Source organism: Bos taurus, chromosome 20, assembly GCF_002263795.3.
Source record: "Bos taurus isolate L1 Dominette 01449 registration number 42190680 breed Hereford chromosome 20, ARS-UCD2.0, whole genome shotgun sequence".
In the NCBI taxonomy this organism is placed as follows: domain Eukaryota; kingdom Metazoa; phylum Chordata; class Mammalia; order Artiodactyla; family Bovidae; genus Bos; species Bos taurus.
The window spans coordinates 58,502,763-58,526,786 of NC_037347.1; the positions used below are offsets into that span (position 1 = coordinate 58,502,763).

Genomic DNA, 24,024 nt, shown 5'->3' on the forward strand with positions numbered 1-24,024 from the left:
ATGATATTGTACAAGATATGGACCAAATGACATCCCTGACACTTGGCAGTATGACTTAGAAGAAAAGACTACTATTGTAAGGTTTGCTTTAAACAAAATTAAACATTTCACTTAACATGTCATCTCTGAGAGTGTATGATGTTGATACCTCTTCATTTTACCAAACACCTCAGAGGAAGAGTTTGTGTTTGTTTAGAATCACTTTGCGTAAAATCCAGCCAAGAGCAAGTGGTAACCCACCGTTGTTGCTTAGTCACTCAGGCATGTCTGATTCATGGCAACCCCATGGACTGTAGCCCACCAGGCTCCTCCATCCATGCGATTCTCCAGGCAAGAAAACTGGAGTGGGCTGCCATTTCCTTCTCCAGGGGAATCTTCCCGACCCAGGGATCGAACTCACATCTCCTGCATTGGCGGGTGGATTCTTTACCGCTGAGCCACCTGGGCAGCCTGTAACCCACTAAGTGAGGACTAAGAAGCGTTGTGCTGGGGCAACTGAGAGTCAGAGCTCCGTACTTATCAAAGAAAACTACATGTTCCAAACCTTCTTCCTCAGTAAAGCGAGGGACTCCTTAATTTTATCCACCAGGTCCTTGCTCTTCCCCTCAAATTTCAGTCCCAGCTTCCACTGCTTGATCCAGCTGTATTTGCTTATGAGCTTTTCTGGTAACTAGAGTTATCAAGAAACAGAAGAGAGAAAAAAGGTTAACATTCCAAACAGTCCATCGCACAAGCCAAGCTGTGAGAAACAACGTACCCTAGGAGACCGACCTTGCGGCCTTTGTTTCCAGAATTAATTTTTGCACATCTGTCTGGGTTTAGGTCGGAGGACCTAAATCTAGAAGTCAGGAGGTCAGAAACAGCCACTCTGAGGAGGGCTGCTAGAGTGACAAGGTGGTTCTGGGTGAGGCCCAAAGGCATGGTCTACCTTGCTGGGCTCCCGCCACAGCCAGGAACACCCCAGAGCTCTGTGTAAGGGTGTGTGAAGGCAGTGTCCACGCAGGTCTTGGCATAACCCACCCAGGTGCCAGCTGGGCTCACTGGCCCCCACCCTGCCACTCCCTGATGCCTGACTCAGGAAGGCGCTTTGGGTCTAATGAGATGGTCCGGAAACAGCAAAAACCTGCTCCTTTCCTGACTAGGAAAACAAAACCTAATTTCTAATTTTTACACTACCATCATAGTTTTAAGATGAAAAAGAAACAAGATGGTCTCCAGTTTAAGTACCTAATCAGTAAAAAAAAAAAAAAAAAAAGTACCTAATCAGTGTAAGTAAGATAAAAGACTACAACTGCAAGTAAGAAGCAAGGGTTAAGGGACCAGGCTGGCTGGCTCGTTAGAGAAAGGACACCGTCACTCGGCCTTTTTTCCTGGAGTGTCTGTTACTTTGTTTTCCCCTCATCATCAGTAGAATCTGGAGTCTGAAAGGCAAGCTGGGACAAAACTCAATCGATGTCAGCATGGGAACCCAGACTCTCCCAGCAGTCTAGGGTGTGTCAGGAGAAGTCCACGTTATTGGGCTGGGCACGGGCATGTCACCTCAGTGCTATAAAACGCAGAAAGGAAAAACAGTTCACTTCCAAGTCAAAAGACCACTAGAGAATGATGAATTCTTCCCTGGAACCGGAGCTTAACAATCATAAATACAGTTTTAAATGAGGCCGTATGTTCTGTTCTCCTGAATCTAAGACACTGAAGACCCTTCATGAATGATAACTCAGTTTCACCTTCTCGATCTACAGCAATCATGAGAAACTAAGGGGGTTTCATCTCTCCAAAGAGACAAAACCACTACAGGGACTGAGCTCCTCTTCAGCTAGTTACCATAGTGAGGCCATCTACACTTAACTTGCTTGTGGGGGTGGGAGGGTTGCGTTCTCACTTATCATGATGACAAACGACCCCCCTTTCCACCCAAGAGGAGCCCAGCGCTGCGCCCACGCTGTCCTGCATTTCAGCAACATGTGGGCGGTTCTCCTGCAAACCTTCTGTTAGGCCCTCTGGTTTCTCACCAGAACCTAAAATGCCCTCAAGTGGCAACATGCTGCAATCCCAACTGAGCACTAAGAAGCGCCAATGAGCAGAAAGTACTGGCTGCGCAGATGCGAGCTGGGAGACAGGGTGGGGGAAGCCCAGGAGAGCACGTGAGCATCACGGGACACTGGGTCAGGACCCACAAGGCAGGCATAGCACTCAAGTACTCGAGAGACCCCAAAGACCTAACTCCACAGAGGACCCAAATAAAAGTCCATTCCCTCGCTCCTTCCATGCATGGACCAAATTGTCGCTAGAGTAATTCTCCAGGGTTGTATACTTCTGGGAGATGTGGTGATCCTGGAAAAAGCCCCAAAATTGAGGTGTAAAAAGAAACTATGAGGAAAGAATAATGGGAGTTGAAATCCTTTACTCAGATTTAAAAAAAGAAGAAAAAGAGTATAACTTTACATGCTTTTGGGGATCATGAGACACACGTCACACATACAAGGCTATTCCTTTACACTGCACACTCAGAGACTGGACTTCTCTTAAGAGTAAAGGAGATTTAAGGAAGAAACAAAATTAAAAACAGGAAACAATGATGGGAAATACTTAACAAAGTAGGCAATCAGCTTTGGTGTAATTTCACTTGTGACTAAAATATTTTTTAAAAGCCTATTTTCTCTAGCAAATGTCCATAATCCTTGAAGTCAGTACTATGACTAAAGGGACAGCATATACCGAAAACGTGTCCTTCCCCAAACTCATAATATGAGTTTTGATACGGTTCATCCTACTCTAAGCAAACACCGCCACAGGTCCACCCATTCAAGAGACATTCTGAAACTTAACGGAACCCCTGTCCCAAAGGACACCACCTCTTGGGGGACCAGGTGCTGCCCAAGTTTAAGAAGAGGCAGAGCAAGCCACATCCAAGGTCAGGGTCAGATGATCTGACTACAGTCAACACCACAGAGACCGGGGTCTGGACGGAGGCAGACACAACACACAAGGAGCCCAGACCTGAAGACAGGCGGTGAGGAGCGGCCAGACTGTGAGACGGGCTGTGACGGCAAGGCCAGAGCAGCTGAGCAGTGCAGGAAGCGTGGCCTGGCCCTCCACCACCGAGCTCACACCAAGGGAGGCTCTCGGTCCTGTGCTTCCTGTTGCCCCATCATGTCCTGAAACCAAATGTGTTCCAGGAGCGAGGGACGATGCCAAGAGCTGTGGACAGCCTCTCCCCAGATGTGAGTACAAGCAGATACTGCCAGCTACAGGGCGTGGGGCTTCTCTGGGCTCACCGCACAGATTTCCTGATGAGATAAATGCATGCTCGGTCAAGGGACGTTTAGCACAGCAGGTGGCCGGCAGGCTGGGGCCGAGGCTAGCTCCAGCTCTACAGATTCACGTACAAGCTCAGGTGTCCCAGGACCTGTCTGACTCGCAGTGCTGAGGAGGGGGGTTGGGGTGGTCGCAGTCAGAAGAGGTCCTCGGCAATTCAGAGATTCCAGCATCAGGGGAAACGGAGACTGACTTGCTGTCAGACGGTTACTGTGCATCTAACAGCAAGCCCAGCCTATTTTAAACTCAAATCGTTTATACCAAGTTCTAACAGCAAGCATGGTTTAATTCTTATGATCGGATACGACTTATTCTAATTTAGTGGGAAGATGGACAGGAAATACTCAGAGACTTTCATAGCCAAACTCCTGTAAGACTTTCATGTTTGGTAGACAGAGTTAGGTATCAGCTGATCTGCTTGTTTTAGGCATGTGTGTTAACACATGTTGAGATGTGTCCTTACGACAGTTACACGGTGCTATCTGGTGATGGAGAGACCCCACTTCCAGGTGAGGTGGTCCAGGCACCCACCCTCCACGGCACACACTGCCAGTCTCTGTGGGTCTCTCCACCCATCTGCGCTCACACGTGGTTCCACCTTGACTTGTTCCAGTCACGCCACACCACCCTCTCACTCAGCGAGACCCCTATCAGGGCGGACTTCCTGAGGGAGGACCAAGCGGAGGGGCCGGGATGAGAACAGGGATGGGATGGCGGCCACAGGCAAGAGCACGTGACAGCTGGGAGGGGTGAGAGACTAGTCTGGGCAAGGGCAGCACCCAGTCTACGCGCCCCTCCTGCGCTGTCACCTCGAATAAGAAACATGAGGTGCACGTGCCACCTGCTCAAGACACATCACAAAACAGATCCTCCCAGGAAAAGGCTCAAATCAAGGCAAGATGCTGGGGGCCAAAAAGTTAACACAGGGACAAGTCTTCTGGCTGCAGGAGAGCAAGAAAAGTTTCATAGACTTTCATACGACACCCCCGGCAGGTATGATGAGCTTTTTTCTGACGCAGGCCTCCTGGCATTCAATAAAGGTTAGATGACAAAAATAATACCACTGTGACTAACTAATTAGATTATGCTCCCAAGAGAAAAACTCTGATTGGCTGATACATACAGAAAAGGGAAGAAATGAGAATGCTTGAGAATTTCCATATGACTCAAATTCAGCCAGGAAAACCACCTTAAAGCCCCACAACTCACACACACAACATATTCTCATAACCATCAGAAACCAAGCACAGTCCACCTAGACTGTTTTCAGTATGACAGATGACCCTACCCAGATGGATCCTGTCAGTAAAACAAAAGGGACATCGTGCTTTACTTTTACGGGGAATATTTTATATGCTTAACTACGTGGACCAGAGTTACCTGGAAAGTAACCTGCACCAGAGTTTCTTGGAAAGTAAAAGAATTCTAATTCATTACATCAATTAAATTCATAAATCTAAGCAGCTCCTTAAAGTAAAAAGTTCAAAGGAAAAGAGCCTACACTTAAGAAGCACTTTATGTCACAAGCTGTAATTTAAGCTTTGGTCAGCAAACAGAAGTTAAAGCAAAACTGAGTGAGGTTGCTCGTGTTTGCTTCTCCAGCAGCGGCTCAGGTCCACAGGCAGGCTGACCAACATTTCCAAAATATTTCAGTGCTAATACTTAGCATAACCTGCAAAGCTAAAAAAGCCTACTGTATCAATTTCTTTTTGCTTCTTTATTGAAAAAAGAAATAAGCTAATACTGAGAAATCAGCTTGAGATGGCGCATCTGATTAGAAGAACCTCTCACAGATCACCTAGACACTTACACAAGGGTGCTGCTTCCATGCCGCTTTATAGAGTGGGTATCTCCAGGCGGACAGGCGGTATTCTCCACCCACTGGGCCTGGCTGTGCTCGGAGACTATGTGACACCCCGACCACCTAACAGATCTGCAATTAGCTGAGCTGCCAGCCAGTATCCTCTACAAGTCTTTATTCCAGGCAAATACTCCAGCTCCTTCAACTGTTCTCAGGCGATAGATTGCCTCGGGCACACGCCCTTCTGTCCCGAGGGTACAGGCACAGAGCTGCTAGCAGTCCCTAAAATGGGATCTGACCAGCCCAGTTCAAGACAGGCTGTCACTGCCTGTGTTAAGCAGTATTCCTTTGTTTTTTTTAAAACTTTTTATTTTGTATTGGCGTATAGCCGATTAACAATGCTGTGAGTTTCAGGTAAACAGTGAAGGGACTCAGCCATACGTATACATGTATCCACTCTCCCCCAAACTCCCCTCCCATCCAGGCTGCCACGTAACAGTGAGCAGAGTTCCCTGTGCTGCACAGTGGGTCCTTGCTGGTTATCCATTTTAAATATAGTAGTGTGTACATGTCCACCTCAAACTCCCTACCTATCCCTTTCATTACAAAACAGGCTTCCTCATCACTGAGGCCATCACACACCTGTGGACTGCTACTGGGCCTGTGATCCACTAAAATCCCGACGTTTTCCCCCTAAGTTGCTGGGGAGGCACGTCTCCCAGAGCTGACACTTTGGGTTTTGGTTCGGGGGGTTAAGACAAGCCCAAGATTTCCCATTTTCTTCCAATTAATGTCATATTGTGAGCTCCACTCAACCATGACTGCCCCCCAAGCTCTCGAGGGATGGTCTATCATCTAACCTATCATGACCTCAGCTGACGTCCATCATGGATACACGACACAGGGGTAACGTGACTCCTTGGGGTGTCACTGTCAGGCTGCAGATTCAAAACAACTAACGAGGGCCAGGCATGGGACAGAGCCCCCAACCCTCCCCTCCCCAGGAAGCCTCCCCCAGCTGACAGCAACCATCTCTCTGCCGGTGTTGCCGCCCTGTCACGTACCAAGCCTATGACTCTCCTAACACTCTCCAGACGGTGCTGATTCCCTGAACTGGAGCCAGAAGCCCAGAAACGTGCCTTTGGAAACCCCAGCAGGTTCTCAGAGAGTATAATACAAAGCCCACTTGGTGGAGACTGCAACCCGGAAGTCAAACTGCCCTCAGTGCTCTGGCAAGCCCTAAACAAACCCCTGCTCTCTAGTTCAGCTGAGGTGCTAAATAAATTTTATCATCTTCCTCCTCCGGGAAATAACAATCATTTTTGGTCGCTTCACTATGCAAAGCCATCCCAGCCACAGAAAGCTGCAGAAACCTGCGCGCTGACATCGCACTGCAGGCAAGCACCAGCACACAGCGCGGGCAGACAAAGGAAGTCTTTGCTGCAGAAACGACGGGAAACAGTGCAGACTCAAACCTGCGGCAGCAGCGTACCAGCGTGAGCTCCGGGTCCTGCAGCCAGGAGGGCAGCGCCGCCGGCTGACTCATGGCCTGGAACAGCGTGGCCCTCAGCGCACAGTAGTTATCTCCGCGGACTCGCCTGATGGAGGTGAATTTCTGAGACACCTCCTCGTAGCCCTGCGCAAAAATCATCAAAGAATTCAAATGGTTGCTACTGACCTCGGAGAGCGGGGAGAATTTTATTCGTGTGGAAGAAATGTGCCCCCGAAGCCCCCCACCCCGATCAGAGGAAGAATGGCCAAGTCTTTCCTGCAGGATATTTTAATTCCTTTTTTATTCATCAAAAGAAATTAACGAATGTTAGTATCGTACAAAACATCAGCATATGCAGCAGACGCAACATATTAGAACATATAGAATAGGACACTAAGTATTATTAAAATGCTGCTGCTGCTGCTAAGTCACTTCAGTCGTGTCCGACTCTGTGCGACCCCATAGACAGCAGCCCAGCAGGCTCCCCCATCCCTGGGATTCTCCAGGCAAGAACACTGGAGTGGGTTGCCATTTCCTTCTCCAATGCATTAAAGTGAAAAGTGAAAGTAAAGTCACTCAGTTGTATCCGACTCCTAACGACTCCATGGACTGCAGCCTACAAGGCTCCTCCGTCCATAGGATTTGCCAGGCAAGAGTACTAGATTGGGTTGCCATTGCCTTCTCCATTAAAATGCTAGTTACCCCCTAAGTTGAAGTCGTATGTCCCTTTCTAAGCAACTGGTGTAACACTCACTTATTAATAACCAACAATCTGAAGGCTTTGGTCTGTGTTTAAGTTGACCCTAAACCCTTTCTTTGGAAGGAATGATGCTAAAGCTGAAACTCCAGTACTCTGGCCACCTCATGCAAAGAGTTGACTCATTGGAAAAGACTCTGATGCTGGGAGGGATTGAGGGCAGGAGGAGAAGAGGACAACAGAGGATGAGATAGCTGGATGGCATCACTGACTCGATGAACATGAGTCTGAGTGAACTCCAGAAGTTGGTGATGGACAGGGAGGCCTGGCGTGCTGCGATTCATGGGGTTGAAAAGAGTTGGACGCGACTGAACTGAACTGAACTGAAACTCTTTAATGAGGAGACAGGAAAGAAAAGAGATGTACCCAGCTTATATGCCCAATCCCCCAGCTGTGTCTGACTCTTTGCAACCCTATGGTCTATTGCCCACCAGGCTCCTCTATCCATGGGATTTTCCAGACAAGAACACTGGAGTGGGTTGCCATTTCCTACGCAAGGGGAATCTTCCTGGCCCAAGGCTCAAACCCTCATCTTTTGCATCTCCCTGTGTTGACAGATGGATTCTTTACCTGGCTATGTCTCCATATTAAAAATAATACTCTGTCCCCCAAATTTCCATGAAGTACATAAAAGACTATATGTATTGTCTTGGAGGTGCCTGGATAAATTCTGTTTTTTAAAAAGTGGATTGAAATGTCATTATTATTCAGCCTGGAAGTGAAAGAAGGAAATGAAAATTCTCGGTGACATGCTCAGTCACTCAAACACAGCCATCCAAATGGACCGTTTTGAGCACACTCCCCTTAAAAGGACACCATGAAATCCCAGGGAGCTGGTCCAGGCACCTGGCTGACTGAGATCTCCGTTGGATGCTGCTCAGGCCTCAGCATCAACTTTCAGGCTTTCCCATCTCACTCCCCCTTGACCACATGGATCTGTCACTTGCCCTGCTCTTCCTCGACAGCCACTTAAAACCCTGTTTCCCCCTCAACACACACGTACACAAAGGAAGAAGTGACACCCTCCTGGGGTGGGGACCCCGTAGACAGTCATCCTGTGTCCAAGCACTGGACCCTGTCGTAAGTTGTTTTCAAGATTCAAGTCACAGGATGATGTTCGAAGTGGATATAAAAGTATTTCTTTCCAATAATAGAATTCTGAGAGCTGCATTTCTGTTCGGTGGCCCAACCACTGCAATAGAAGGCCCATCAGGGAGACTTGTGCCTACTAAATGCACCTCTTCCCTATGGTGAACCCCCAGCTGTCCCAAATACTAGTTCAACAGCAACCGCACCTTTCCAAATGCATAAATCACTCATGGGATCGTGCAGTACACTGCAGTCCATATTCAGTGAAAAAATCCAGAGAAGCGGGCCCAGCGGTCCAAATCTGCGGTGTACAAGGGTCAACTGTAGGAGCAATCTCCACCCATGGGGGATGCTGGATTCAGGATCCACCTGAGGGGGACCGAGAGGGGTGCTGCCTGACTCCTATGCGGCGGGAGTGGTGACCCAGCCTGGCCACAGCCCAGCGGGGCCGCATCATGGGAATCCCCGACGTCCCACAGCCTTGGAAGAACTACCTCTGGGTCATCCAGTTATGCAATGGGACTGAGAGGGGGCAGCTCCTGGGGTACCCTAAATAAAGGCAGGAGCTCCAGGTCCCACTGCTAAGGGAGTGAGGGAGAGTCCAGGCCCCGAGGACTGGAGGATGTGAAAATAAATCCAGGTGGGGACAGCAGATGTAGGTCACACAAGGCTGTGACCTCACCGGCCAGAAGGGCATTTCAGCCAAATGCCCCCAAGGGGCCAACCCGTGGCTGGCCCAGCTCAGAAGAGCACACAGTCATTTATGCGTTTTTCAAAGAAGTCAAGTTGCTGACTAACTGATAATGATTTTGTATTAATACTGAGACAGCCCTTATCTTTGCAGTCTGTTTCCTCATCTCTAAAGTTAGAAGCCCTGTTGTAACACAGTCTAATGGCAGTTGTCGTAACTATAACATCTAAACATAACGGCAACCCACTCCAGTATTCTTGCCTGGAGAATCCGATGGACAGGGGAGCCTGGTGGGCTGCTGTTCAAGGGGTTGCACAGAGCTGGACACGACTGAAGCGAATTAGCATGCACGCGTGCATGGCAGAAGGCAATGGCAACCCGCTCCAGTACTCTTGCCTAGAGAATCCCATGGACAGGCGAGCCTGGTGGGCTGCTGTCTATGGGGTCGCACAGAATCGGACACAACTGAAGCGACTTAGCAGCATACAAAAGGACATGCTAAATAATTACCTATGGTAGACTACTGGAAAAACTCAAAATGCACACATCCAGGCGTCATACCTTTTTCATACATGTTGCTTTTTGCGTATTTCCCCTCCATTCTTTTTTGCAGTAGTCCATGATATCCATTTCAGGAGCTACACTTAATCTAGCTTCTGTGAAAGAATCCAAAAAAAGGGGTGGGGTAGGGGGGAGGGGGAATAAGGAGACAAAGTATGATCAGAATAACAGCACAGCTTCGTCTGAGAGTTCCTTTCTTGCTCACTGCAGTCCCTCCCACGTCTAGAATCCCAAGACTGCTGACCACCCAGTGCATTTAGTAGGCCACCACCTGACTCCCAGATGACCACAGAGGTCTCCCGCTGAGCCTGTCACCAGACCCTACCGGCCACCCCCCACACAGCAGCCAGAGTGGTGCATTCAAAAACCTAAGTGAGATGCTACCTACCCCAGCTGGGCTCCAGGGCCTCCCATCACACCTGGGAGTCTACTCCCTTCCTCCCTACAAGAGGCCCCCCTGCCCTGGCCCTCCACTGCCTCTCGGGTCTCAGCTCCCCCACTACCCACACCGACAGCTCCTGCCCTACCTGTGAGGTACCTGCTCCTCACGCTCTGCAGGTCTCTGCTTACCTCTGACACTGACATTCAATGTCAAAACATCTCACACACACACTCTCTCTCTCATACACACACACTCACACACACACACTTTCACTGTGTTCCCCTTACATGGTTCTGCTTTTCTTCTTGGCACTGATCTACACCTGACATATTTCTTTCTCTGTACCCTGCCTCTCTCATCCTTAAACACACACACACATACACACTTTCACTCTGTTCCCCTTACATGGTTCTGCTTTTCTTCTTGGCACTGAGCAGCACCTAACATATTTCTTTTTCTGTATGCTGCTTCTCCCATCCCTACACACACACACACACACACACACACATACACACATAGCAAAACATGAGCTCCCTGAGGGCAGGGGCTTGGTCTGTTTCTCAGCTGTGCCCTCAGCACCGGCAACCACACTGACCTAAGTATCCTCAAATAATGTTCATTCAAACACGCAATAGTCTAAGCTTTGAGACCACATAGCTAGTGATTTGTAATTTTTCCACATCCATTATACAAAGAGATAACACCTCTATTACAGATGTATATTTAATAATCTTTATTTCGTTATATCCTGCTTTGATCCCAAAGGGCTATAAACTGTTGATAATCAGCCAGAAACTAACGGAGCTCTCAATGTGAGCTGAAACACAGGCCTGTTTGATTCTAATAACACATACCCCCCAAATAAAAGAGATAACTGATGATCAGACAGATGTTACAGTAAAAAATAAAAAGGCCTTAAGACTTCTCTTGTTTAACACACGAGGCCTGGGGTTGGATTATGTGGCCTAGGCATATGCACGCACACGTGTAGGTCTTTGTATGTTTTAGGAAGAAAGAGAGCTAAATTCCCAGGCATATCTTGACTTCCTTTTTAAAATATTGAAGAAGTAAATGTTAGCAAAGAAATCAGGATATAAACACAGAAGTACCTCATGGCATATTTACTCAAGAGGAAGTTGTACATAAAGATGTTATAGTCAACTCAATCCAACAAACACTGTGTTTCTAATATGTGCCAAGCACTGAGCTAGGAGCAGAGGCATATGAAGATGATAAAGGCCCAGATTTGGTCCTGAAAGGGTTTAGAGACTACTTAAGAAGAAAGGACCACAGGCCTTGACCCTGCAAGATGTGATGGATGTGGGATGACGGATGGAGGAGCACAAGAAGAACCCCTAAGCCCTTCCTGCACTTTAATAAGTAAAACAACTTTTTAAGACATAAAATGTCAGAATTGCCTATTTTAAAAATCTCATTGATAAATCCTTTCATAAGGAAAATAAACCTTCTATACAAAAGGGAAAATAACACACACACAGGTAACAAATACATTTATCTGTGCTTAAGTCAGGATTGGCTTAAAGGTGAACCAGACCTAGAGCCTAGACCACAAATACCACGGCTGCACAGCCAACCCTCAAATAAAGAGCAGTCACTGTCAAAAACACTTTGTGAGTATTTATTAGTGGAAGGAAGAGTTCCCTTTAATCGCTTTTCAACTCGCCTCTTCAGAAAGCCCGAGGAGCTACACGTGTCCAGAGTCGAGGATGTTCACTGGGACATGTTCTGCCACGAGCAGAGCAGCTTCCAGCTCGGGAAGGGCCCCCAGAGAAGAAAGTCCAGCCCTGGTGCTCTCCTCACCCACGGTCCTCTTTCCTGTGGGTTGGACACCCGGGCCCTCCACAGGCCGGCAGGGGCCCCATCTCAGGACTGAGTGGAGGAGGCAGGAGGCTGACTGGGCTCAGAGCCCAGGCCACAAGCCACAGTCCTCTGATGAATCAGAGGTCTGCGTGAGGCAGTGAGGGTGGGAAAATGGGTACTTAAACAGCTGCCAGCATCGGAAGTGCACCCCCAGTCCCATCCAGCTGGGCACTGGGAGGAAGACTCCAAGAGCCACTGCAGGCTGGGAGCTGGAGATGCAGGACGGCCTGAGCCCGACCTCAGGCAGCTTACAGTGTAAGTCAGCGTCTGCTCTAGTTATCTGCTTGCTACATAGGCTGCTTACTGCCCCAGGAATGCACATTTCTAATGGCCAAATAAACTCCACCAAAAACAAATTCAAAAAACACAAAGGGGAAGCTGAAAATCAAGAGTGGTCACCAGAAGCTGAAATAACCAAGAGGTTTTGTTCCTTAACCACCATATGGTGACCAAGACAAGGATTCAGACCCTTGGAGGATGTGAAGTTAAAACTGAACCCTTCCAGAATGCTGGGACTCTCAATCAAGAGGCTAGGGCAAGAATTGAAAACTTTTTCTCTAATGGGCCAGAGTGTAAATAACGTAGGCTTTAAGGCTATAAAGTTTCTGTCACAACTACTCAACTTACTATTCATGAAAATCACCATGTGCGATGTGTAAACTAAGGAGTTCCAATAAAACTTTATTTACAAAACCAGGTGGCATCTCAGCTTTGGCCAGGGAGCTAGTGTTTGCTGACCCCTGGACTAGGTGGGGTCAGCTTCCTGGGTGGCGCGAATGGTAAAGAATCTGACTGCCAATGCAGGAGATGTTAAGAGATATAGGTTCAATCCCTGGGTCGGGAAGATCCCCTGGAGAAGGAAATGGCAACCAGTTCCTTGCCTGGAGAATCCCATAGACAGAGGAGTCTGGTGGGCTACCGTCCACGGGGTCGCAAAGAATAGGACATGACTCAGGCTACTTTGCACTCACGGACTAGGTGATTAACAGAGAGCATGAGAAAACTTTCTGCTTTGACCTGGGATCTGCCTTGGGGACAGAGGACCTAAGATCTCATAACCATAGGCCAGCTCTCACACAGGGACAGGGTGTGACTTCACATCAGCTGCAAGACCCTGGGAACTCAAACCCAGAAATTCACCTGACGTGGCCCAAGGCAGGTGACTCCTGGGTGCACGGCAGCAACGAGACCAAACTCCCTCACACTCAAGACAGGCTGCACAATCTCTCCACAGACACACAAAAGCTGAACGTAGAACCAAACTCTGAAGAAACAAGAAGTAAGCAAAAACAGCAACTGGCATAAGTAGACCTGCCAGGATTTTCAGCTAATGGAATTATCAGGTCCAGAAAAGAATGTTTAAAATGCTTAAGGGAATAAAAGAAGAAATAAAAACTTGAGCAAAGAGCAATACACTATCAAAAAAGACCAAGCAAATTGGGAAGGAAAACAGATCTTTTCCAAAAGAGAAAGAGAAAACCTTTCTAAAGGAACTATCCAGAATGTAACAGAGGCCAAAAGTCAGAAAATACTTGAAAGGGTGTGTAACTGAGGGCCCTGGATAACTGAATGGGAGCTAGCAAACACCTGATTTGGAACTCTGGAAGCAGTAAACAGAATAGGAAAAAGGCAGTATTTAGAGAGATAATGGCTGAGAATTCTGAACTGATGAAAACTAAGCATCTTCAGATTTTAAAAGGTAAAAACAATCCCTAACAAAGTGCTAAAAAAAAAAAAAATCCGTACTTAAGAGACGCTGAGGAGAAACTTGTAGGACACCGAAGACAGAGAGGAGACAGGGAAAGACAGACTGCCAAGAGTCAGACTGACTGCAGTGTTTTCCAAGAGAAGACAGGGAAAGACAGACTGCCAAGAGTCGGACTGACCACAGTGTTTTCAACTATGAAAGAAACAAGAGAGTGGAATGAAACCTTCAAGGAAAATTAGAGAAAATGTATTATTCACCTGGGGTTATTCACGAAACAAGGTGAAGTCAAGACATTTTTGCAAAAAACGGAGCTGCTCACCAGAGGCCCATCCACAGGATGTTACATCAGGAAGGACAACGAAGCCAGAAGGACTGAGATGCACGGTGTGAAGGGACCCGTGTTGCCTCAGACCAGAGCTGGAAGAGACAAGACCCCCTGAAAAGCACCTGTGTGGGGCTCCCCTGGGGACAGAAGGGAACCCAACAGAGAGCCCACAGAGCAAGCGAGGAGGCCAGAGGCCCCTGCAGACAGGGCAGGAACAGACAAGGGCTGAGGAAGCGCCTTCTCCTCAGGACGGGACTGCCAAGTCCTACCATTGAGGTGAAGTGTGTGCAACTGCCGTTGGGGCCCTGAGACGCCTCTGAAGGCTGTGGGGGCCGGGAACCCGCGGGGCTGGACCACAACAGAGCGCATCATCTTCCCCGGTTACCACAGGGAGGAGTTCCGCCAACTCCCTGTGAGGAAGGCTAGAGAACTGTCTTCAGAGACCCCACCCGTATCTTCTGCTCCTAATGACACATCCTAACACTTTGTCACCAGCACCGTAAATGAGAGCCGGTTCCTAAACCAGAACATTACGCAAGTGGCGCGCAGGAAAACGCCGCTTGTGAATCATTCGGTGGCTCAGTCATGTCCGACTCTGCGACCCTGTGGACTGCGGCACTCCAGGCCTGTTGTCCTTCACCATCTCCTGGAGTTTGATCAAACTCACATTTTTGATTCAGTGATGCCATCCAACCATCTCATTCTGTCAGCCCCTTCTCCTCCTTCCCTCTGTCTGAATGGTCTGTGGGGTATCCCCTAATGGAGCTCCCTCCCTGGCCTCCTGCCCGGGGCAACTTGGGGAGGAAGGAGGTGCTTCCCCACACCCGGCCCGACGGCCATGGTCGAAGCAGGCTCACCCTAGCAGCCAGGGGTCGATGGATGCTGAAGGATGAACAGAGCGCATGCGGCTGAGCACAAGTGTGGACAGGAAGTCACAACATGACGGGAGAATTAAGAGCTATCATGTCCACCACCGTTCTTTCTTATAAGTCAAATCAAATTCACATGGCCTTCTGCACTCAAAGACCCAGAGGGCCAGCTTCGCAGTAAATCCTTCCACTTGAAACGAAAAACGCACTTCAAACCCCAACTCTCCCTCTATGAAAATAAGGAAGTCAAGAACTTAAGAGAGAGTGGTGTCAAGAGGTTAGACAAATTCTCACGGGTGCAAAAATGCTATGAATGTAAGGAACGCAAGCAAAGTACTTGCAGTGAAATTTTAAAGCCTCAGAAAACAGTAGTCCCCAAATACACCCAAAATATTTTTACCCAGCAAAATGAATAATCCAGTGGAGGTAAGACCAAATGCCTAAGAATGCTTCCGAGGAAGTCCATCTTCCTAGGAAAGTGTGTCTCAATATTTTATGAAAATGGATATACTGATTTAACTGCATTTTCTACTATAAACAGTAAGAACTCTTTATAAAGAAAACAATTTCAAACGTACCTGATGACCCTCTTTCATGTATAAGTAATTCTTTCTCCTTTTCTATTTCATCCGCCGCACGATACATGTCCTCCTCGCTGAAATCACACCAAATCAGACATTTCAAAAATTTGTGGCACTGACATGTCCTTCTTATCACAACATGCAGCTGCTTTACGAATTTATAAGACACGCAAAGTTTAACGTTTTTACATTACATGATGATAGTCTGATAAAATATGGGTTTTTCGCCTTAGACTTGTATTTTTAGCATTACTAACTCAGACTTTTTGAAGTGAGACATTTTACCGCTCCACTGGCTACGTGGTTCTGGGGCCATTTCAACTGTGATGTCTTTAATGCCTCCACCACACACGTAAGCATCTTAGCATGCTCATCTATGCTCATCAGCGAAACTGTTTCTGACTCTCCAGGTTTCAAGCATGGAGATGGTGCTAATAAAAGCACTGAGGAGCGCAGGCCAACTGCCGACTTTGGGACATCACAGGCAAATTTTCCAAGAGCTCCTCGAAAAAAAAGGACAGGAGATTCACAAGATCCCCTGGGCCACACCAGCTCCCTGAGGCGCTCCTGCTCCCTGATGCCCACAGGAAAGCAGCTCCCCAACCTTGTGCTGGGCATATGCCCACCAACCCCCACACTTTTGTTGGGACTTACACAGCAGCTCCCTAAAGAGTCTCCTGGCTCCTTCAGTGAGCCAACAAGAACCTACTAAGTCCTGGAAAGGAGAAAACCCCACTGGCTGCTAGACAAGGAGAGCAAATGGAACTTTCAGATTCTAAGATGACTCCTGTTCCCCTCAAGATGCACCATGGTGATGGGAAACAGTGATGCCATTCTGTTTTTGCTGGAACACAGGACAGGTGAGAGCGCAAGTCGCCCAAAAATGGAAGATGGGGAGGTAAGGCACGGAGGATGGGAGAAGCCTGGAGGCCTGTGGACCGATGTCTGCTGGAAGGGGAGACCAGCACACCCTGCAGGGCCCAGAAAGGTCAGAACTAGAGGTACACCGAGGACTTTGTGGGGGGCATGGGAGACCTCCAGGGCCGCAAGCAACAGACGCCCCGTTCCCAGTACTCCCCACAACAGCACACCCCTGCTCCTCACACAGGACGGGAGGCTCCAGGCACCGGGGCACATAGGAAAGAGGAGTTACTTAGGAACTAAGGGGATGGCCCCCGCGTGCCTGACTCCGGGAGCTCCCCAGCGCCTCGAGCACGGCTCAGAAGCCAGAGGAAAGAGGAAGGGGGTGCCGCTGAGAGAAACAGACTGAGGTGGGGACCAACACACCCTCCACCCTTGAAACCCTTCAACGGCTCCCAAATAAGCAGGGAAGTCTAAATCTGGACGCACCCCACCACGCTAGCCCTACACACACACACACACACACACTTCAGGCCAAACACTTGATGGGCCCAGCCTGTGCTTTTACACCTGTGACTGGCTCTGCTGACACCCCTGCATGAATGGCTCACTGTCCACCCCAACAGGGCACAGGCTGTGTGGGCGGCCTCGCTGGAGCATGCCACAGGCTGCAGTTGACCACCAGGGTGTGACCATTCCTCACTCCAGCCCTCGTCAACCACGTGCATCACGTGGAACTCAAGGGACTACACTTCTCAGCACCTAAATTTATCCACCTGTAAAAATAACGGTGAGAGGACTCACAAGAAACTGCTCTGAAAATAAGACACACAGGCACTCAACAGTCAAAAAAGTTAGCTAGCCTCATTAATTCTCGTATCTATCCATCTGGGCAGAGGAGGGACGGATGATTCACCCAATGATCATTTCTTACCCGTTTTCCTTTTCTTCTCTTTTCTCGAAAGTGATGGTGTGTGTGTGCCTGTCTTTTGTTGTTGTTGTGGGATTGAGGGGGACATATTAGGCAAAGGGTACTCTCCATGTGCTCTAACCCCAGTGAGATTTCAAGTAAAAGGTGTGATGTCACCCATGCAGCCAGGGCCAGGGTTAAAAGCAAACAGAGACCAGATTCACAGGGACTATACATCAAACACTTCAAGTAAAAAGTGACTAAACGTGTTAGTTCTTCTTTTAATAGTTTAATGTTATCTTTCAGCCTCCTTCCAAGCTTTATTAAATAGGAGAGAAATTCTGATCGTATAAAACCGGCATTTAAGTGAATCGTTTTCATAATACCATTATCAGAAGCACGTCTTTGTGGAAGCCACTTCCCCAATCTTGGCCTCAGTTTTCTCATCTTCAAAATGAGATGACCAGACAAGATCTAAATAATCTATGTAGTTCCTCTTCCAGTTCTTGGTTCTAACGGACTATGAAGTTATTCTCACTTCATGCGAATTCTGTGGCTATGGGCAGGCGTCTCTGCCTCCACTCTTGTCTCCTGCCTTTCTTATCTACAGAATAACCAAAGTGCATGGCAACACCAGGGCCCAGAGGAGGTTCTCTAAACTAGCATCTCTCTGAATAGCCGCAAATACAAACTCCCACAAAGACCAACATCAGAGAAACGAAGAGAAGCCTACAGGAGAACTAAGTGCAACGGGAAGACAGAGCAGAAAGGAAGGTTACTGGAAACAGAAATGCGGTGATTCAAGACATACAGAAGAAGCACAGCAGAAACTGATGAATGGGAGGCCCAGAGTGTATTCAAATCACTTTAGCCACACTATTTCATTCAGATTCTGTGCATGGCCACCAAAGACATCTGCTAACTCTCCAAGGCCACCAGGGAAACTGTAATACGGTTTTTAAAGACCATTGTATTTCCTTGGGGAGAAGCTATAAGTTCAAGCAATAAAGCTCAGTTTGATCAGAAAATGAGACATTTAATAGCCAAAATGAAATATTCATCCAACACGAGGACTGCCAACTAGAGAGATGTGGGAAAGCAAGAAAAATTAAAATAACTTTATTTAAGAAAATACTTCACTTAGTAAGCCTTTAACTTTTTTAAATATCAAAAAGGAACTAATATTTTTAACAGCAAAAAGAAATTATATTTAAAATCGGGAATCTGAAATAGCTGGAGGTTTAAATTTTTGTTTGGGAAAGGAAGACAGGGAAACAATGAAAGGAAAGGGGCTATTTGATAAGATCAGATCTTCCGTGCTGACCAGTTTCAGAAATGTGGCAATTTTGTGTGTGTGTCAAGCTGGGGTTGGGATGAGAGGTGTTCACCATTTGGCACAGAGTCCATTGAAATCCATAGGCTCAAAATGATCACTACAGCAAAAAATTTCCTTCCAGAAAACATACAGATTGCTAGAAAAGTAGTGAAGAAAAGTAAAAGTCTTAAATGTGACCTGATTTCTTGGGGACCATGGCATGTGAGCAGTACTCAGTTAAAATTTTAAAACCAAAATGCTAATAATTCCTGCTTAGAACATTATTAGTTTAGCACCATAATGTTATTCTAAAGTGTGTATTTTCAAGCTCCCATTTTCTCTTAGAAATGAAATATTTTACTCTTAATGTTAAAGTATCAATATACACCATTGAGCAGGTTACATGACACTGTCTGTTAACTTATAACCTTCCTCTTGCTCTGTTCAAAGACCTGGATAACAATAAATGAAACTTAATTTTAAAATGCTGACTACATTTAGACAAAATTATACTAGTCCCCAAAACAAAAGCTATAATATAAGCTAAAAACACAGAGCTCAGCGAAGCAGAAGACATTTCTGTGAAGCCAATTTTTCGATTTCTGATAAACTGAACACATAATATGAAAAAAGTCAACTCTAACATATGCAAAGCTAACAAGACAGCATCTCAGTCACTCACTGTTGTGGACATTTGCACCAAGTTCCCCTTAGCTATCTAAAAAAGCTAAACTGAGTATGACTCTGTTCAGCTCTCTGGACTTGCAGCTCATGCTTAATTTGGCCTGTCCTAGAAGACCAACAGCCTGGGCAGTGTAGATGAGACAGCGGCAACCACTGTGACACCGGGCACCGTCCCACACAAACACAGGAAAAGCAAAGATCACTCTACTCAGCCTTTCTCCACCTCTCAGCGGTTGTCTAAGATGAGTGAGCCACACATCAAATGCAGGAAAGTACCGGCGCCCAGGCCAAAATTCCACCTCCTTTCTGCAAGTGGACTTTCCATGACTGGCTCAGTGACTCCCAAAGGGGTCTGGGGACAAGCTGGACCCCTGCAACCTAAGGTTTCTCAGGGGCACCCCAGCTCTGAAGCAGGTTCTACCCCCAGGTGGGGAAAGGACCAGAAGGGAGTAGCTGTTACCCCATCAGACAGCACCCCCGCAGCTACTAAGGTGCGAGGTGGGTGAGAAAACACATTCGCTCTTAGCAACACCCAAGAGCAAGGGCTTCACAAGTTGCTAGTTACAGCCCTTCTGATCCACAGCTTTCCTCTGAACCTCAGTCCAGAAAGACATAAATATGCATACAATTTTGCTTTCGATTTCAGAAGGGTACACAGACACATCATGCTGCCCTCTACACACCACGAGCCTGTGGACCCGATTTAAACCCTGTCCCCTCCTCAGGCAGATAGAGAAGGACCATGGAGTAGGCTCACTTCTCAATTCCCAAAGCATGTCTAGCCTGGACACAAACCATGTCCAGGGCCACCCTGGTCCTCAGGGGCCAGAGTCTTAGCTTAGCTGAAAGGAAGAAGTGGGTCCACCCTAAGTTTCAATTTTATGGGTCAGGTGAGCAGGAGACAGAGGATAGGAGACCTGCTGACAGGAAGAGTGAGGAAGTTTCCAAAGAAGTCAACTGAATCAGGTCTGACCTAACACTTCCTCAAAAGGGACCCTGCATCGTCGTGCAAGCCGTCCCTGGGGCTTGTCCAAGGGATGCCAGCCAACCACAGTTCTCAAATGAAGGAAGGAAAGGAAAGCGATTCAGAATGCAGCTTATCCACAAGATCTCTGTGTCTGTCTTCCCCACGATTTCTCTAGGGGGAAATCACAGTGAGCCCAGTCACAAGGAATCTGTATCCTATGGACAGCCTAGGAAATGAGCCATCCCTCTGTCGACTCATGGCTAATCCCCTCAGAGTCATATTCTGAATGTATAAAGGCTGCCAAAGTTGGGTTTGTATTCATAATTTCTATCCACTGAATGAATTACAATGACTCTGCACGATGTCCCCAAACATCTGCATCTTATGGTGTTTCGTATTGGCAGGTGCAAGCACTTTACTCAATTTCTGTGCAGATCAAACTTAACTCTCTGGGTGGGAAGAAGGGACTTGGCTCCAGTCACAGAAAAACACAAGGTTAAAAAACCATTTTAGGACCTAGTTCAGGCATTCCACTATGTCCCTATATCTGCACTCAACTCTTAGGCTGCACACATCATCGTGGGAGAACGGCACACGCTACGCTGCAAACTACACAATGGACAATGTGAGGCAGCAGTTTCCCTGGCCCTTAAGAAAGTATCCCAACACAGCAGCCCACCGCCCATATAACAAATAGGAAAGCCCAAAACGTGGGATGTGACGTTCAGAAGCTGCCATTTGAAATTCTTTTCACCTCCTTTCCCTTGCTTCCCTTTGTTCTCTTACCAGTTAAAAGAGAATGAGGTCATCAAAGACAACAAAAATAGCAAGAAAAAGAAATTAAGCTACTACTTAAAAGGCAAACTGGAACATCTATTCCAGAAAAAAAAAAAGTGAAGTTTGCAGGCATTATAAGTCATGCCTCTCTGCCCAGTTTTGCTGAGGAAGCCAGAAAGACGTTGCGGGGAGGGGGGCGGTCCCCGGCACCCAGGCACCCAGGCATCGGGGACGTAGCCCTGGAACCTACTCCCTGCACCTCCCTGGCCAAGCTATACGGATCAGATCCGAGCTCAGCTTCCTGACGCACCAAGTGACAGACCTGGACTGGGGTTTTCAGGCCTTTCGGCTCCACGCCTAGAGCTCTGCCGACAGCAGACAGAAGAGACACCTGCACCACAGAACCTGCGCATCAGGAAAGATGTTCCTTTTGCGCCATGACCCACTTCCTCAGGCACTCAGACTCTGGGAAGCACATCCAGCAGAAAAACTTGCCAAATAACTCTGTGTATTTTGGGGACCCTGGTTCAAAGTTTCTGCATCTCCCAGGGGAGGCCAGGAAATGGTTGAGGCAGCGTTTGAGGGCCAGAGCCAGTAGGTGGGGGCACAGCTCAGACTACCTGGGCATAAGTGAGAGAGCAGCAGTTAGCCTGGCAGCAGCAGGTAGGAACCAGCATGAGCTTCGAAGGGGCAGAAGCAAAAGACCACGCCCGCTTTATCAGTTGCTGAGTCTGAAGTAGGGCTCAGACGTACAGAGCAAAACTGCAACCACAGGTCACAGCTGCTCACACATGGGCCTGCACAGTGGTTTCAATTTAAAAATAAAAGGCTACTATTTAAAAATCAAGGGAATTCCCTGGCAGTCCAGCGGTTAGGACTAGGTGGGCCAGGGCCCAGGATTCAATCCCCAGTCAGGTTGTGTCATGGCCAAAAAATAAATAAATAAATAAATAAAAATAGAAAACAAAAATAAAGCACATGGATGAAGTTTTGAAAAAACAAAATAGGGGACTTCCCTGTCGGTCCAGTGGTTAAGATTCCAAGCAGCCACTGCAGAGAACACAGGTTCCATCCCTGATCAGGGAACTACGATCCCACGTGCCATGCTGTTCCGTCCAGCCAAAACAAAACCGATAAATAAATAAATCTTTAAAATAAAGTAAAATTTTTTGAAAAAGAACATTTCAAACAAAACTCAAGAATCTTTGGATTCTTTACAGAAAATCCAGCAACTACTGGCCGGGCTTCCCTGGTGGCTCAGATGGTGAAGAATCTGCCTGCAGTGCGGGAGACCCAGGTTCGATCCCTGGGTCGGGAAGATTCCCTGGAGAAGGAAATGGCAACCCACTCCAGTATTCTTGCCTGGAGAATCCCACAGACAGCGGAGCCCGGCAGGCTGTAGTCCTTGGCATCACAAAGTCAGATCTGACTGAGTGACTAACACACACAGGTTGGAACTTAATGGATTCTACCTCCATCAGACTCAGCTCTCCAGGAACCCATGGTCTACACCTGGCTAGCTTCACTCAGGTGACCTGGCTGGCTCCTGGAGTCAGGAGTTTGAAACCTCCTGCTCTCAATCTTTCCCAGTGGCCATTAAGTGCAGCTAACACTCTCCCAAGGGGTATGGGTGCTCATTGAGAATGTCACAGTCCATAATAAAGGACCATGCAAGCCAGATGATTATAATACATTACCTGTAATAACATTTCCCACCCAGAACCCCTGTTTTTAGGAAATGGGGGTGGGGGGAGAGTGGGAGGCGCAGGGCACTTTCCCGCTAATCTGTCAAACTGGTTTTCTGAGTAGAATTCCAAAGGCATTTGTATGTGACTACCATTTACAAGTGCAGAAAAGTTTCAGCCTTCAAGTTTATATTCTGCTTCCACCCCTGCCCCCAGACTCTTGCGACTTACACCACCTTCTGTACAGTTCAATAAAGAATTGATCAGGCTTCCCTGACGGCTCAGACAGTAAAGAATCCATCTGCAGTGCAGGAGATCTGGGTTCAATCCCTGGGCTAGGGAGATCCCTTGGAGAAAGGACTGGCAACCCACTCCAGTATTCTTGCCTGGAGAATCCCCATGGACAGAGAAGCCAGGTGAGCTACAGTCCATGGGGTCGCAAAGAATCGGACACGACTGAGCGACAGACACTTTAACCAGCACAGCCTTCCGTATTTAAAAATAAAGGCGGGGGCGGCGGGCGGGGGGGAGCTGGGGACAACTAGAAAAGCAGCCAGCGGCCAAAACAACTAGGTCAAACTCCGTCCGAAGTCTGTCTAACAGGTGGGACGCTCATCAAGCAGAGACTTGCCTTCCAAGAACAAACACGTCGCGTGGTGCGGTGTTCCTGTGGTGGGGGACAAGGGACAACCTTATTTTCCTTCCGGCCATAGGTCGGAGGAAAGATCTCATGGGAGTGAGGTATATAAGAAAATATGCTGCTGGAGTTTGTTTCCCAGGCTTCTGGAGCTTTCTTTAGCTTTAGAGCTACGGAGATATCAAAAAAATGGGAGGAGGGTGTGGGGACACTGGATAACCAGAACTTTTAAGATGCGCCTTCCGGAAAAACTTTTGTAATTGGGACACTGGATACAAGGGTTTAACGAATTCCTCTATTTCCGACGATCGTTCTTAGATGCGAAGGGCCCTCCGCCGGCTACTCCCCAGCCCACCCCATCCCCCCCAATACTCCCCGCAGCGTCCCCTCAGGGGGCCGAGCCCGGAGCCCCCTCCCCGCCCCTGGCCCCGCGCACCGCGCCTCGCACTCACTGCTCGGACGGGCACTGCACCGCGACCCGCGGTGGCCCGCCGGCCGCAGACTTCCCGCCCTCCGGCGCCGCGGCCCCCGCCTCCCATGCCGGCTTCTCCGTACAGCTAGCGCCCGACCACGCTTCGGGCTGAGGCATCGTCCCCCGACTCATGGGGCCGCCGCTGGCGGCGGCGCCGCACGGCTTCGGCCGCCTCCCAGCGATCCGGAGGCCCTCCCGTCGGGGCGCCCGGGCCGCAGCCGTCTCCTCAGCCGCGCCGCTGGCCCGCCAGCTAGCTACCGT

General features: G+C 48.2%; 1 protein-coding gene across 3 annotated transcripts in view; it reads right to left on the bottom strand.

Moving 5' to 3' along the window:
• OTULIN (OTU deubiquitinase with linear linkage specificity) overlaps positions 1-24,024 on the bottom strand; it is a 36,532-nt gene extending 12,508 nt beyond the window's left edge. The window contains exons 1-5 of one of the 3 annotated variants that reach the window (XM_005221645.5): positions 23,847-24,024; positions 15,453-15,529; positions 9,710-9,804; positions 6,612-6,755; positions 545-670 (exon numbers count right to left, since the gene is read on the bottom strand). In XM_005221645.5, the coding sequence (XP_005221702.1) occupies positions 545-670; positions 6,612-6,755; positions 9,710-9,804; positions 15,453-15,519 (432 nt within the window). In that variant the 5' untranslated portion in view covers positions 15,520-15,529; positions 23,847-24,024. 3 annotated transcript variants of the gene reach the window in all.